General features: G+C 39.0%; 1 protein-coding gene across 1 annotated transcript; it reads right to left on the reverse strand.

Annotated features, from left to right (window-relative positions):
* Positions 1–12,945: 12,945 nt before the first annotated feature.
* LOC124969016 (olfactory receptor 7G2-like) lies at positions 12,946–13,908 on the reverse strand. The gene has a single exon (XM_047531847.1). The coding sequence runs from the start codon at positions 13,906–13,908 to the stop codon at positions 12,946–12,948; it is 963 nt and encodes a 320-aa protein (XP_047387803.1).
* Between the last annotated feature and the right edge of the window lie 2,888 nt (positions 13,909–16,796).

The raw sequence follows: 16,796 nt of genomic DNA on the forward strand, positions 1-16,796 counted from the left end.
GGAACAAAAACCAGGAGAGTACTGAGCTTGTGAGACTCATGTTGACATTTCCTGCCCTGGGAGTGCAGGTATGTTGTGCTTCCTTGTGTGTGTGTGGGGGGCTGTGCACATGTGTCTTCCATGAGCAGGAATGCATGACATTTCTCACCCCTCAGAGAGAGTGATGAGTGTGGGCAGTTGATTGAAGAAGAAAGAAGAGAGGCCATCTTTAGCTTGAAGAATGAAGAAATGAAGACTGTAATTGAAATGACCTCTGGGAATCTTGATTATGTAGAGAAGGCAGAAAGGAAGGAAACATTGACGATAAAATAATAATTTGGCCTAACCATATGATACTGTATATAATGAAAAGTAACATAATATATATGTACAGAGTTTATGCAATAAAAAGGAAGTAAATAATACATAAATTAAACTCATATTCACAAAATTATGCATACCTAATCCAGGAAGAAATTGTGTGAATAAACACTGTGCCATGCCATACATAACATTTTGGTCATGGATGATGTGGCTTGATCGAAAGCACAGAGAATCCTGAAGGGCTGGCAGCCATCAGGCTTCATTTAAGAATGACACACTTCATCATCCCTGCTTCACATATCTTATGGCAGTAACAATAGAGGCACAGCTGAAGCACCCACACCATGTGTGCATGTAGGTCAAACACTTCAGGCTGCTTCCTTTCCCAGAGGACTGCACACCAACTTCATAGGTATCACTCTTCACACCTTTCCTTAGGTCGGTATTATTTTTTCTGTATTCTGTTGCACTTTAAAAGCTTTACACAAACAGAATCCTACTGTATGTACCATTTATAACAGGTTTTCTTAGGTGCATGATTTCATTGATTGAAGTTTATACAGTTGGTCTGCTTTCTTTAATCTCAATTACCAGAGGACTCCACTATACTTTCAGAAGGCAATTTATTTCTACTTTCCCTAACTGATATGTGTTCCAGTTACTGCCTCTTATTTATGACTACATATACAATCCAGAGTCAAGTGTGCTACGCTTCATACTGCTCACCTGCCCCGCATGCTTCAGGACTATCAGCTTGATGGTGGATGGCATGCCTGGGGAGGGAAGAAGAGGAGTGGAGGGTAATTCCGCAGTGATGAATTCCATATGACTCTTATTCTATTACTTCATTTAAAAATCTAAACACAGCAAAATATCACTGTCTCTTAGCTTTGGGTAGTGGAGATGGCTGTCCCTGGGTTGCTGCAGTTGTTAACTACTGTCTCTGAAGCTCCTGTGACTTGCTGTAGAATAATGGGTAAAGATCCAGCAGAGATAAAAGAGGAACAGATGGTCATGGGCTGAATTCCATACCCTCAGAAAGTTTGTGTTAGAACCTTAATCCCCAGTACTGAAGTCCATGAGGGAATCTGAAGGTGGTTCTTTACAAGGTGATCTTCAGTTTCGCTATGTACATATGTGAATATACCACAGTGAATTTCACCTTTAAAGCACCAATTAAAAATCAATAAATAGAATAAAGTCCAATAGAGTAAAGAAGGGGAATAGGGGGAGGAAAAGAAGGGGAAGAGGAAGTTTCTGACACCAAAATGGAATGTCACCTTCCGCACATGCACGTTATATTGAAATGAACCCCAGGATTATGTATAACTATCATGCACTAATACAAACAAAAATTCCGAAAGGTAATTCCTCTAGAATGGTGTCATTACAGTGAATCGGAATCCAATATGGCGAGAATCCTTATATTACAAGGAGAGAAAACTAAAGCTGGATAAGCTGTTATGCACCTGTTTTCCCAGATACTTGGGAGGCTGAAGTGGAATAATCACTTGAGCCCAGAAGTTTGAAAACAGCATGAGCAACATGGAAAGACCCTGTTTTGGAAGAAGATGAGAAAAGGCTGAGGAAGAGGAAGACAAGGAAGAGAGGAAGAAAACAAAGAAAGAAAGAAGAGGGAGAAAAAGAAGGAAGGAAAGAAATCCACAGAGAAAAGACCTTGGGAAAGCCCTGGGAGAAGACAACCATCTACAAGGTGAGAAGAGAGGCTTCAGAGGGAACAACTCCTGCCAATACCCTGATCATTCAAACTCTAGCCTTCAGGACTGGGAGGAAATGAACTTCTGTTATTAACCCACTGGATCCATAGCACTTTTTTATAGCAGCCTTAGAAAACTTTTACACTGTTCAAAATCTCCCCAGCACCAACAACAGAATTGAAGTAATTGTCATAATACTTAATAAGGTCCATTATGAAGTATAAATTTCCCTCCATTAGGAGGAAATGGCCCTTGCAGCTCTCCAGAGAGAGCAGGTACCCAACAGAAATAGAAGCTGCTTGAATATTGTAGAAAATATAAAAAGAAATGTGTTAGGAATGTGGATTCAGGCAGCAGAGTCATGGGGAACTGAGCCTCATCCTCTGCCTACACTTTCCTCACTGCTTCCCTGGGAGGAAACTGGAGCAAAACACCTGCCCTCACATCAAAATCATGAACTAAGGGACATTGAGTTCCTTGGCTGACTTCCCTGGGAATGACTCAGCACCTCACCTGGATGTGGAGACAGAAACTTGTTCTCAGGATGGAAGACACACTCTGAGTCTATGTACTCCAGCTCAGGAAGGACCATCTCTGGTTGAAGGCACAGCTGCTGCTTCCTGGATTCCTGGGCTTCTGAATGAGATCCTCGCTAGCTAACACCTCCAGTATCTGTGTCCCTTGGGGCTCAATACCCATGGCTCCTCATTATACCAGAAATGTTACTGTCATTCTGATCCCACTAGTGCATGTTCTTAAAGCTGTCTGCACCACAACAAGAGAGAGAGAGAGAGAGAGAGAGAGAGAGAGAGAGAGAGAGAGAGAGAGGTGTTAGATTCCAACCCCAGTTTCATGGATAGAGATGGTAATCCATGTTAGTATTTATTTTAAAATCTTCTATAATTAAGGATTTCAATAATTTCATGTTTGTCAACTTACTTTACAAATGTTAACTCTGCTGGTTGTTTAATCTATCCTTTGCTAGACACATTACTCAAAACTCCATTTATAACATCATGGAAGTATAATGGGTTTTTATCACCATTTCACCCCATTAACTTTTAAAACCACGAATGATAGGTGGCATATAAAAAGACACCTATGGGATTGTTTAAAAAGTCAATTTTTCCAATTACCACACAAAAGGAATAGTAAAATGCAAAGTTGAGTTACCAAAAGATGGAAGAAAAAAAAACACTCAGGTATAGCTTGGTGAATGATCAGAAGTCAAGGGACCCTATGGATTTATCCCTATGACCACGAAATTACTTGTTCTCAGGCAACAAGGACTCAATATCCTGGGAGAAGTTTAGTTGCTATGGTAGGGGTAGAAATGTGGGAGGACTCACGAGCTGAGCACTGCCTAGTTTTCTGCTCATGGAATTTGAATGCCTCCAAGGAAAAAAGAAAACAGGTCATTGTTGGCTTGTTGCATGGATGCCTAAATCAGATAAGATTAACATAATAAAGGCATAAAAAACTTACCCTGATACTTTAGAATTTTGCAAAATAAAATCCATCCAGGCACAGTGGTAGGTGCCTATAAGACCAGTTACCCCAGGAACTAAGGCAGGAGGGTTATGAGTTTGAGGTCAACCTGGCAACTTAGGGAGACCCTGTCAAAGAGAAAGAAAGAGAGGAAGGAAGGAGAAAAGGAGGGGCAGGGAGAGGTAAAGAGAGAAGTGAAGTCCACTGAGAAATATGAATGGTTGTCATGCTCTACTATATTTGGTTTTGCTCCAGGAATGCAAGGTTGGTTCATAATCTGTAGAAACACTTCATTCACTCCTGAACCCTTTTCAGATTTGTGTTCAAATGTTGATTTGTCAATGAAGTGTCCTAACCTACCACTACAAGTGTATGCTTTAACATTTTCTCACTCTATTTATTGATAAGTATTCTCCATTGCATTTATCAGAATCTTTCAGCCTGTACTTTTCTTTTAGCATCCAATTGAGCTACCTGGAAAGACAAGCAGGCATTGGTATGCACAGATATTAGGGTGGTCATATGTGGTCAGACACTGTGGATAAATGGGATAGATACAAAATTAGAATAGGGGAAAACTGACTTGTGATGCTTTCCCCATTTTGGAGTCCATTGACCTGGTGAGGCATTATGGAGCTTGACTGTGCTTTCAGAATTGTCCCAAGCTGTTTCAAGTGTGGACCAGCTATGGAAATTCTGCATTGATCAGTCATAAGTTAAGGCTGTGGGAAAGGAGCATGACCCTGAGTACAGTGATTATTCTCCTGAGATCATCAGAGAAAAGGGGAGAGAATGAAGGAGTGTCTTCCTGTAGCACTCCAAGCAACTGGGGAAACAGCTCCACCTTCCCTGACAGAAGCTCCAGGGAGCTCATCACAGTGCCCACCACAAATCATCCTTGAGTGACACCTACTTCTCCTCTCATTAGTGAGATGGGTATAAGGACTTCCATCTGTCTATGTACGGATACATGCTCAGCATCTGGAATAGAGCATGGCCATATGGTGCTCTCAGCTTCTGTTGTATCAGTAAGTAGAAAGAAAGATAGCCGCTGAACTGATCATCTTCTCTTGTGACTGGAGTTGTATAGAATACACACTGTTTTCCACATGTGTCCTTCTTGTTGATGGCTACTTGCTTTGATCATGCACAAAGCTACTTTGGAGTCAGGTCACTATAACATATCAGTGTGGATTGGCAGGTTGAACAATAGATGCTCGTTACAGTCAGAGGATTGAGACTCCAATGATATTTCTCTTTGTGGTTTTCTGCATCTTCCCTTAACAAAGATAGGAAACTCTGGGGTATCTTTCTTACCTTACAGAAGCAACAATCCCAAGGGGCTCCTAAACCTCATAAACCTGATTAACTCAAAATTCCCACTTTGTACTACCATAAATGTGGTTTCAACCTATGAATTTGGGAGAGATATAAGCATTCACTCCATAACAATGGTCCCAAGCAGAGTTTCCATCCTTTTGTTTAGCACCTAGAACATGGTCTGGCAATACAGTGCTTTCTGCTCATTTTTAATGAAATGACAATCTCAGAAGAATGTATCCCTATATTTAGTTTTTACACTTAGTGCATTTTATATGGCTCATTTTATTTTCATCATAGTTATTAAACCCTCTTACCTATACAAATTAATGGGTTTTCTCTGATATTTGCATATGTGCTTCCATTATAGATTTATCGAGTAATATGTTCTTTGTATTGTTAAGGTAACTGCAAAGTAAAAATCAATAGTGCTAAGCATGGTGGCACATACTTGTAATTCCAGTGACTCAGGAGGCTGAGACAGGCGGACTGCAGTTTGAGGACAGCCATAGCAACTAAGTGATGTCCTAAGCAACTTAGCAAGACCCTGTCTCAAAATAAAATAAAGTAAAAATTTTAAAGGGCTGGGGATGTGGCTCAGAGTGTAAGCAGTCCTGGGTTCAGCATTGCAGACACCCCCCAAAAAAATCAATAATACACATAGAAAAGATAAAAATAAGGAGTCAAATTATATCACTAGAGAAAATCACTTGTGACTGAAGTTCCGTAGAATACATAAAGAAAGACAGCAAGGCAGGAAGAAAAGGAGGAAAAAAATCTACAAAACAATCAGAAAAGCAGGCCATATAGCCCATCTCCTAGAGTGCCTGCCTCTCATGCTGGAGGCTTGGGTTCGATTCCCCAGCACTCTGAGATTGTGGAAATAACAAACAAATGAAACAATCAGAAAATGAATTGAAATTGTGTCTTTCTGAAAAATTGCCCAATGTTGCTGGTCTGGGGATCACTATTGGAGGTCCACTATTCAAAACACAGACTATTTTGTGGCATGGTTAATGAATTGTCCCACAGTTTGGGGTAGAACAGGGAAATTTCTGACAGGTGACCCAGCTCTTCAGTTTTTTACAGAGACAACTGGGAGGGTTTCCAAGACCATGAGTCTGGTTAACCTCTTCAGGAACTGCCAGCCCTCCAAATCTGTCCTCAGGTAGCCCATCTGAATTCACTTGTCCATGAATCGGAGCTTTATCCCTTGACCAAATTTTGATACCTAAGGTTAATAGAACTTCAAGTCATCATAATAAATGTAACAAGAACATAGACTTCTGTCACCAGCAGTGTGAATGCCATGGGGCTCTAGGACTAGACACACGCAGTTCTCAGTACTTTACTGATATGAACTTTCAAACAACTTAGGAACAGTTAGCTATGTCTGTGAGCCTCATTTTGCCCATGACCTCATGTAAGGATAAAGCTTTTTGATTGAGTTGTGGGACACAGGGATGCATTCACACACAGTACTCTGCTTTGTGTTGGGTAGGGAAGGGACTGGAAACCAGGAGACCAGGCTGGAGAGCTGAACACCTACCAGCACATGAGGTGATCTCAGAGTCTTAGGCATCCTGGAGCATCACTGTGATCCTATCATATGACGTTTGAAAACTACCATTGTGATAAAGTCACAGGGATTTCCTTCTTTTTCAAGGTCTACACTTCTTTGAAAATACAGACATTCCAGAGCGAGTGAGATTCAAATTTGGGTCTCCACTCGGGACCTGAGAATGTGCCTCATGACTTCTCCAGCCACAATGGCTATTGCTTACATGAGATGGTATTTCTATCCAATTACTCAAAGATAAAACATGACTAATCTGATATGATATGCAACACATATCTGCAAAATTTTTTAAATAGAAAAGGATGAATTGCAAATTGCATGGGATTTTCATAAAACTGAAGGTGAAACAAAAATTTTGTTGGCATGTCCTAAAAAGACGGACAATAAATAGATTCAGTCTCCCAACAATAGTCTCTGGACCATCAGAGCAGATACAGGAGGAAGAGAAGGGAGACTGAAATGAGAGGAAAAAATGAGCAAAGTGGATCTGGACAGTTCAACAGCTGCTGTAGTTGAGGAATGCTAGATATTTAACCAACACAAGAGCTTAGCAGGGAATTCACATGGGGAGCCTCTGGCCTTGTTCTGTAAGGTGAGTGGCTTAACTGGTGGAGAAAATGAGGTACTAAGCTGCGGAACTCCTGACCTTTCCCACCTTGGTGTTGGCTGATCCCTTATCCCAACCTCCCAGGCTTCATCGTCCTCTTCCCTCCACCTCCTTCTGCTCTTGTCCATTCATTACAAGGCCTTTCACACAGGAAGGACACTCCTTCCTGCTCTAGTGGACTCCGTCCTCTCTCCTAGGTGTCTTTAGAGTCACAAATATCCTTACAGACAGTATCATCACCTTTCATCTGAAAATATCAGGTGGATGTGGGTAGATGGATATGTATACATATGATAAATTCAAAAATTACAGTCAATGTACCATAAAAATGTAACCTCTTAGTGTGAATTCTATGCATGGTTCCATGAATCTTGAGTCTATTATTAAATGCTATAAAGGAGAAATTTCTAGTATATTCTCTGTATTTGTAATGTACTAAATGTTACAAATATTTGTATAGGATTCTACTCCCGAGTGTTCAAAGAAGTAGCATTATATATAATACACACACACACACACACACACACACACACACACACATATATATAAATCACATGTGTATATGTGTGTATATCTATACACTTGCAAGCACACAGATTGCAGGTCATAGATTAAGACTGTAGAGCTTCCTTAAAAATATCGCTGCAGAAAATGCAAATCAGGAAAACTGCTCATCTGAAGTAGAAGGTACTTTTGAGATTGTAAGTAAAAATGTTTTAGAGCTTGTTTGTTATTGCACGAAATGCAGTTTTAGCTGACTGAGTTATTGCCATCATTAAGGCTTGGAAAATTATTGCAGGGGAAGATATAACACTCCTATTGTTCAAAAAAGAGTCCAGAAAGATATCAACACACAAATATACAGTTGTTTTAATTTTTTTTATTCTGTTTGTTCTAATTAGTTGTACATGACAGTAGAATGCATTTATACATTTGGATAGATCATTCATAAATAGAGTATAATCTCCCATTTTTCTGATTACACATGTTGCAGGATCACATTGGTCCTGCAATCATACATGTACATGAGGTAATAATGTCTGTTTCAATCTGCTATCATTCCTTCCCCCATACCTCTTTGCCTCCCTTCACTCCCCTCTACCTAATATAAAGTAACCCTATTCTTCCCTATCCCCCACACCCCCTATTGCAAATTAACTTCTGCATATCAGAGAAAACATTAGATCTTTGGTTTTTTGGGTTTAGCTTATTTCATTTAGCATGATAATCTCTAACTCCATCCATCTACCATCAAATGACAGAACTTCATTCTTCTTTAAAACTGAGTAACATTCCATCATATGTATATAGCACATTTTCTTTATCCATTCATCTGTTGAAGGGCATCTAGGTTGGTTCCTTAGTTTAGCTATAGTGAATGAGCTGCTATAAACATTGATGTGACTGTGTCACTGTAATATGTTGATTTTAAGTCCTTTGGATATAAACCAAAGAGTGGGATAACTGGGTCAAATGGTGGTTCTATTCCAAGTTTTCTGAGGAATCTCCATAATGCTTTCCATAATGGTTTCACCAATCTGCAGTCCCACCAGCAACTTATGAATGTACCTCTTTCCCCACACCCTTGCCAACATTTATTGCTGCTTGTATTCTTGATAATTGCCATTATGATTGGAGTGAGATAAAATTTTAGTTTTGATTTACATTTCTCTAATTGCTAGAGATGTTGAACATCATGTATTTGTTGTTCGATTGTATATCTTCTTCTGTGAAGTGTCTGTTCAGTTCCTTAGCCCATTTATTGATTGGGTTGTTTGTTTTATTGATGTTAAGCTTTTTGAGTTCTTTATATATCCTAGAGATTAATGTTTTATCTGGGGTGCATGTGGTAAAGATTTTCTCCCAATCTGTAGGCTGTTTCTTAACATTATTGATTCTTTTTTTGCTGGAGCAAAACTTTTTAGTTTGAGTCCATCCCATTCACAGAATCATCTCAAACCATTGACATTATCTAATTATGAAAATTTTATAGGTAATGACCCTAAATATGGTGAATGCTACTACTGTCTTGAAGGATATGAATGAGAGTAGCAGCTCCCAGTCATTGTTACACAGAGTATGCATATTTTGCATATTTTTCCTCACAATAGGGTTAAGTCTAGGATGTCATTCACATGATCCCAACTACAGGAACAGGTGGAATCTTTTCTATATATGACCGTGGTTTTGTTTAAATATTATCACTGCCCTTTCTGCCTTTTCAACTTACCTTCCTCTGAGAATGGATCATAAACCATATGATTCACACTGATTCTGTGGGCACTGAGAAAAATATTGTGTTTAGATCATTGAAATCGTGTTGAAGCTGGGCATGGGGGCACATGCCTGTCATTCCGGTGACTTGGGAGCAGGAGGATTGTGAGTTCAAGGCCAACCTCAACAACATAGAAAGGTTCTAAGTCATTTAGTGAGATTCTTCTTAAAATAAATAAATAAGTAAATAATAAATAGAACTGGAGATGTTGCTTCATGATGTTGCTTCCCTGGATTCAGTCCTTACAACAACAACAGCAACAACAACAAAAAAACTCATGTATGAAACTCACAGAGACAAAAAAATTATCAGGATTCAAATCAAATTCAGTACACCTGGTCATTATGTCATTTAGCAAATTTAGAAAGACATAGTGACAGAAAAACAGGGATTCTGGCTTACCAACAATCCTGTTGTTTTGGTGTACTGTAGAAACACAAGTCCAAAGAACATGACATCATGGAGGAGAAGCTGTCCGACTGATGAACTTCTAATCCAGGTGCAATCTTGTAATAAAGTTCTCTCCGGTCAGCAAATCCTTCAATGCTTCCTTTCCATGCTGTTGAGAGACTGGGGATTGCCACCTAGCTCCACTCGGCCATCCTGTATACATTCTACAACGCTTGACATGTTATCTTTTGTCTTTTTCATAATGGCTACCCTCACTGAGGTGATAGGGTATCTCATGTAGTTTTAATTTGCATTTCCTTGTGCTTCATGATATTGAATATTTTTCCTGTGTTTTATATTTGTATGTCTTCTTTTGAGAAATGTCTGTTCAGATCTTTAGCCTTACTCTTTAATTGGGGTGACTTACAATTTGCTATTCAGTTATGTGTGTTCTTTATTTATTGTGAATATTAACTCTTTCTCAGGTCTGTAGTTTGTAAATATTTCCTTCAATTCTGTAGTTTGTCTCTAGGCTCTGTTTATTTCTTTCTTTGGTGTACAAAACTTTTACGTTTGATGTAGTACAACTTATCCATTGTTATTTTTGTAAACTCTGTCTTGGGGTAATTCCAAAAATAATTGCACAGGCTAATGTGCTGAAGCATTTTCCCTGTGTTTTCTTCTAGAAGCTTTATATCAAGGAGCCCTGTATTTAAGTCTTGAATGCATTCTGCATTGATGTATGTAGCTGGTGATGTTAAGGGATCTATTTTATTTCTCCTGCATAGAACTTCATTACTAGAGGTATGTGGGTGAACTCAAGAACTGAGAACTCTCTAGACTAATGGCTATGGACTTAGAACATCTGAAAGTTTCAGATAAGCCTTCAAAGAAGAATTTGTCTAAGATCACTGCTGGCTTTGTGGATGGATTTGTGGCCTCCATATCAGTAAGCAGGAAGTTAGCAAGCTGTATTTAGGAGTCAAGACCTGACTGTTGATGGGTGAGCAACTGTGAATCTACAGGATGAGTAACCAGACTGAAGCAGGATTGGATTGAACTCAGGCACATGCAGGAGAATTAGGTAGTGTGAGTATAATTAAACTCCATAAGGAGTTTAGCTGTCAATACAGAAGAGAATGAAACAAAACCCAAAGAAAGATGAGAGATCTTGAAAGGATTCCTTCATATAGGACAAACTCGTGGAGATTTTGAATTCAGGATATTTGAGTTCACACTTCCAAAAACATTAGCTAAGGGACTATAGTTACCTGGTTAGCTTCAAGAAGAACATGGTTAAATGCCTCACCTTATTATCAAAGATAAATTTTGATAAATAAAGTTCATGCCAAAGTCCTGCACTAAAAACTAAATACTAATACAAGCAACTTTCAAAGATCACTATTGCAAATTCATAAAAACATTATGAATACTTTTTAAAAAAAATCAGTGAGCAGCTTTATGGAACTATCACAAATGCATATAACACAAGAAAATTAAATGGCACATAAAATGAGGAATGATTCTCAATGCCCATAGGAGTTTATACACTGAAATGTGAATGAGTTGAACAACATTTGATGCACATTAGATTGTCAGTGTAAAAGAAAATGTTTTGAGGATCATGTGGAATCAAGAATATCTAACGGGAAGGTAATGTGGTTAAATTCCTTAGCAAAACTCTTTGGAAATACCAAAATGCAATACTCTACTCCATGAAATCCATAATTCCACACCCAGTATAAAAATACCACTTATTTTTTCATAAGGCCGAAAAATTATTCAAACAACTATTCACAGTAGCAGAAAAATGGTTTATCCCAATTTCATCAACATTAGAAATGGTCCCTATTCTTAATGTACCCATACAGGATGAATGATATGTAGCATTTACAAAAAATGAACCAAAAAATAAAAGAAAAAAAGAGAGAGAGAGAGAAATAAAGAAACGAACCACTTCTGAGCACAGCACAAGGCTCTGAGGCAATGATGAGAATAGCATAGAGATGAGTAATTCACCCATTAACCTTGAATTACCCAAGGTCAAAAAGAAGCACATTTATGTAGTAAAATGTACAGTGATATCTCCAGGGTGACAAAAATACATTAGTGTACTATGAAAATGAAAGTTATGTGGGAAAACATGATAAAAGTACTGGCCATTAAATACCACAAAAATCAATCCGAAATCTGTGTCCAAGGCTAAAATGCCTCCTTTCCTCCTCCCCCAATACCCTCTACTCTTTTGTCTGCCTTATGGTGACAATGCTGACATTTATGGCTCCCACAGACAATCCTGGAAATGCTCCTCCTCTGCACATCCTCTTTCCCAAACAAGTAACAATGACCCATGTACCTATATGATAACCACCAGTCAGTGGGACAGGACTGGACACATGTTGAGGGCCACCATTCAGTCCACTCCAGAGATGCAGCCAGTGTGATCCAGAGAGATGGTAAATGTCCATAGGCACAGGAAAGGCACTCAGTGTGTGACACCTGACACCTGCATTTTCTGCAGTCACCTGGTGACCTGCAGGAGAACGAGCCCTGGATGATCCACCTCGTGGAGAACTGAAGGAAGCCCTGCTCTCTGTTCGAGCACATTCCCTGCCTCCATGTGATGAAAGGTAGTTCCCTTTATTGTTTGAGTATATTAACATTGGTGTGTCTTCTTCTGATTAGGATGGAAGGCTTCTTCACTGATCAGGTTCAAATAATCACAGAATCTTCTCAACCACTGACATCATCCAATTATGAACCTTATAGATAACGACCCTAGGATGGTGGGTATGGATTAACAGTAACAGGTCGCAGTCATTGCTTCACAGGGCATGGATACTCAGGCTTTTGCAATTACCTCACAGTAGGATTAAGTCTAGGACGACATGAACTAAGTCCCAGTCATAGAACAGGTGGAAATTTCTACATATACAAACATAATTTTGTTTCAATACTTTCCGTGACCTGTCTGCCTTCTCAACCTACCTCCTTGTGAGAATGTACTACAAAACATTTGCTTCAGATGAATCCTGTTGGACCTGAGAAAAGGCATTGTGTTTAGATCTTTGAAATCATGTGTAAACCCTCACAGACGTATTGATGAAGCAATGCCCAGATTTGAACGAAGTTCAAAGCATATGCTCATTATGCTGCTTAGGCATTTTAGGAAAAAGCTGTGATGGAAGCACCAGGCATTCTGGGTCACTAGTAAATCTATTCTTTTATGTATACTAGAAACAATTCCAAAGAAAATGCTCACCCATTATAGAGGACAAGTTATTCTATCTATGAGTTTCCTCAAAGCTCTCTTCATGTCCCTGTTCCTCAGGCTGTAGATAAAGGGATTCAGCATCTGAGGGACCACAGAGTACATCACTGAAGCCACTGCCGTCTTCCTGGGGGAATCAGTCACTTCAGAGCTAATGTACACCCCAAAACCTGTCCCATAGTACAAGGTAACAACCAATAGGTGAGACCCACAAGTGGAAAAGGCTTTATACTTTCCTTCTGATGAGGGTATTTTCAAGACAGAGGAGACAATGCAAATGTAAGAGAAGATGATTCCAGAGAGAGGAACAGCAGCAAATATATCCATCACCAAATATACCAGCAGGTTATTGATGAGGGTATCAGAACAGGCCACTTTGATGATCTGAGCAAGTTCACAGAAGAAGTGGGGGATCTCTGGGCTTGTGCAGAAGGACAGACGCAGTGCCATCAGAGTGTGGAGGAGGGCATCCACTGTACTGAGGAGCATAGAGATCAGAACTAACAGGATGCACAGTCGGGGATTCATGATGACTGTGTACCTCAGGGGGTAACAAATGGCCACATAACGGTCATAGGCCATCACTGCAAGGAGGCAATTTTCTAAACCGCCAAAAATGAAGACAAAGCAGACCTGGGAGAGGCAGGCTGTGTATGTGGAGCTTTGAACATCTGTTAGGATGTTGACCAGCATCTTTGGAATTGTAGTTGAACTGAAACAGATGTCATTAAAGGACAGATTAGAGAGGAAGAAATACATGGGCATGTGGAGATGGGAGTTAGAGCTGATGGCCAGGATGATGAGCAGGTTTCCCAGGATGGTGACCAAGTACATGGTCAGGAACAGGCTGAAGATGAGGGGCTGCAGTGCTGGGTCATCTGTCAGTCCCAGGAGAAGGAATTCTGAAACCACTGTTTGGTTTCTTCTTTCCATGATGTTAAGGTATCTCACATACATTGGGTGAAGAGGAAATGTTCAGTCAATGCAGTACAGCTGTTGGATAACCACACCTGAGGACTTCTTATGAATTCCAAACTTGAGAACTGTAAGAAATTAAGTTTCTGTTGTGATACCACCTAATTTACGGTACTTCATTATGGCAGCTCTACCATCAAAGACACTCACAAAGTCCCCTCTGAAACATGCCTTCAAGTATTCAAATAAATTTCAGAACATTTTATAACCAGTATCATTATAGCACAAAAATGTTTAAGACCAACAGAATGGTAACTTCATGATTGTAGGTACAAATGTATGGGAATGTGTCCAGAGGATTACAGACAGCTGATAGGAAAGTCATGGGTTAATTGTTTCCCTCTCCCTTTTTACTTATTTCCCTCATTGCTTCTCAGGATGAAATTCTAGTAACATCCTTGCCCTCAAGTACAAAACATTTGCTGAGGGACTCTGTTACCTGGTTGACTTCAAGAGGAATGACTTCAACATCTCACCTGGATATTGAAGATGGAAGGACTGTCCTCAGGAAATGCAGAGAGGCTCAGTGAGGCAGCAGACCCCTCTTCATGAGGAATCATCTCTGGGAAGAGGCCCCGGTGTGTGTCCTGACTGATGTGAGCTGCTGAGTGAGCGGTTCACAGGATGACTCCTATATTGTCTGTTTCCCTGGGGCTCAATTTCCACAGCTCCTCATTAGACCAGTTGCTTGACTGTCATTCAGATCCCAGGAGTGTATGACTTTAAAGATGAAAGGCATAGAAAAGAGTAATTCAGGATGGCTCAGTCTCTGACCTTGGAGACCACATGTGCACAATTTGGTTATCCACATCCTTTATGTTCATCTCCATTTTATGGTCATGGCACTCCATGCATCTCACCAAATTCCATTATTCCTTTTAAATTATAAACAAAGGAATCAATATAATTACTATCATCAGAAATACTGATTCCTACTATAGATATGAAAATATGCCTTCTATATGTAGAGATAAAGAATGCAATTGCTAATATCAACTAAGATATGGTGAAAATACACACAAGTATCTTGTCCTGTATCACACTGATGTACACTGAATAGTATTTTGTTGTTGTTGTTTGCACAAAAGACTAATCAGTTTGTTTGATCAGTGTTGACTGCAAAAATATAGACAGAACCATAACCCCCAGGTTAGAATTTCATAACTACTTTTTTCAATATTGGTACAATAGTCTCAGTAATATTCTTTAGAAATGGAGATTCTGAGTAGAAATCATGATTCTTCATTTTTAATACAGTAGATAATTCAATTCCAAAGCCATAAAAAAGGTGGTAAAATTCAGACACATCCACGTGCTCAGCATGTTTGGTCAGATTTCAACCATCACATAGTAGGTAGAAATGGTGCTCAACCAATGTTATTGTTCATTTTAAATCTTTGTAATTAAGGGTGTCAGCAACTCCTCTGCTTTCAACACATTTTACACCATGTTAACTCATTCTGTAGGATTAAGTAATTGTCAGGATTTGAAATTGTCAATATTTGAAGTTCATGCCAAAATGACATTGTGATGTCTTTCTCACCACCTTAAACAAATTCATTTTTTAAAATTTCCCTTTACCTATTGTGAATTGAGTTGCTATAAACATTGATGTGACTGTTTCACTGTATAATGCTGATTTTAAGTCCTTTATGTATAAACCAAGGAGTGGGACAACTGGGTCATATGTTGGCTCCATTCCAAGTGTTCGTTCTTTCTTTCTTTCTTTCTTTCTTTCTTTCTTTCTTTCTTTCTTTCTTTCTTTCTTTCTCTTTCTTTCTTTCTTTCTCTTTCTGTCTTTCTTTCTCTTTCTTGCTTTCTTTCTTTCTTTCTTTTGTTCTTTCTTTCTTTCTTTCTTTCTATCTTTCTTTTTAATTTGCTCTTTTAAATTTTCTCCCTTTTTGTATTTTTACAGAATACACTTTGATTCTTTGTACACAAATGGGGTACAAATTTTTGTTTCTATGGTTGTACACTATGTAGATTCACACCATTTGTGTAATCATACAGTTACTTAGGGTAATGATGTCGATCTCCTTCCACCCTCTTTCATGCCCCTGCCCTCTCTCCCTTCTCATTTTCTTCTACATAACCCACTCGATGCCCTTCAACAGATGAATGCAAAAAGAAAATGTGGTACATATATACAATAGAATATACTAAGTCTTAAAGAAGAATGAACTTATGACATTTTATGGTAAATGGATGGAACTGGAGACTATCACACTAAGTGAAATAAGCCAATCCCAGAAAACCAAAGGTCAAATAATCTGTCTGAATATGGATGCTAGCACATGGATGAATATGTGGTAGCATATGGATGTTAGCATGTGGATGCTAACACACAATGCAGGAATGGGATGAGAATAGATAAGTGGATTAGACAAAGGGGACTGGAAGGGCATGGGAATAGGAAAGACAAAAGAATTAATTGAACATAACTTTCCTATGTTTGTATATGAATACATGACCAGTGAAACTCCATATCATGTACAACCACAAGAATGGGATCCTAATTAGAATAAGTTATATTCTATGTGTATATAATATGTCAAGAAATACTCTACTGTCATGGAAATCTAAAAAGAACAAATTTTAGAAGAAAGAAAAATAAATAAATAAAATTCCCCTTCATCTCCCTATTCCTGTTCTCTTTCCTCCCTTTCACTCTTCTTCTGTTCTTATAGGTTTTTAACTAAAGCATCATAGATACATAAATAAAGAGGAATTTGTAGATGTACACAGGAGAGTTTGGTAGGTTTAGTTCAACTTTTCCATTGTTACAACATTCCTCCTCCCTCCCCCTCAACCCCCTTTCTCTCTGCACTCATCTCTCTTCTATAAACCCATCCACTTGTTTTTTTTTTTTT

The sequence above is a fragment of the Sciurus carolinensis genome, chromosome 17, assembly GCF_902686445.1.
Source record: "Sciurus carolinensis chromosome 17, mSciCar1.2, whole genome shotgun sequence".
Classification (NCBI taxonomy): Eukaryota; Metazoa; Chordata; class Mammalia; order Rodentia; family Sciuridae; genus Sciurus; species Sciurus carolinensis.

Coding starts and splice junctions, on each gene's coding strand:
- LOC124969016 (XM_047531847.1), bottom strand. CDS start 13,908: ATGTATGTGAGATACCTTAACATCATGGAAAGAAGAAACCAAACAGTG.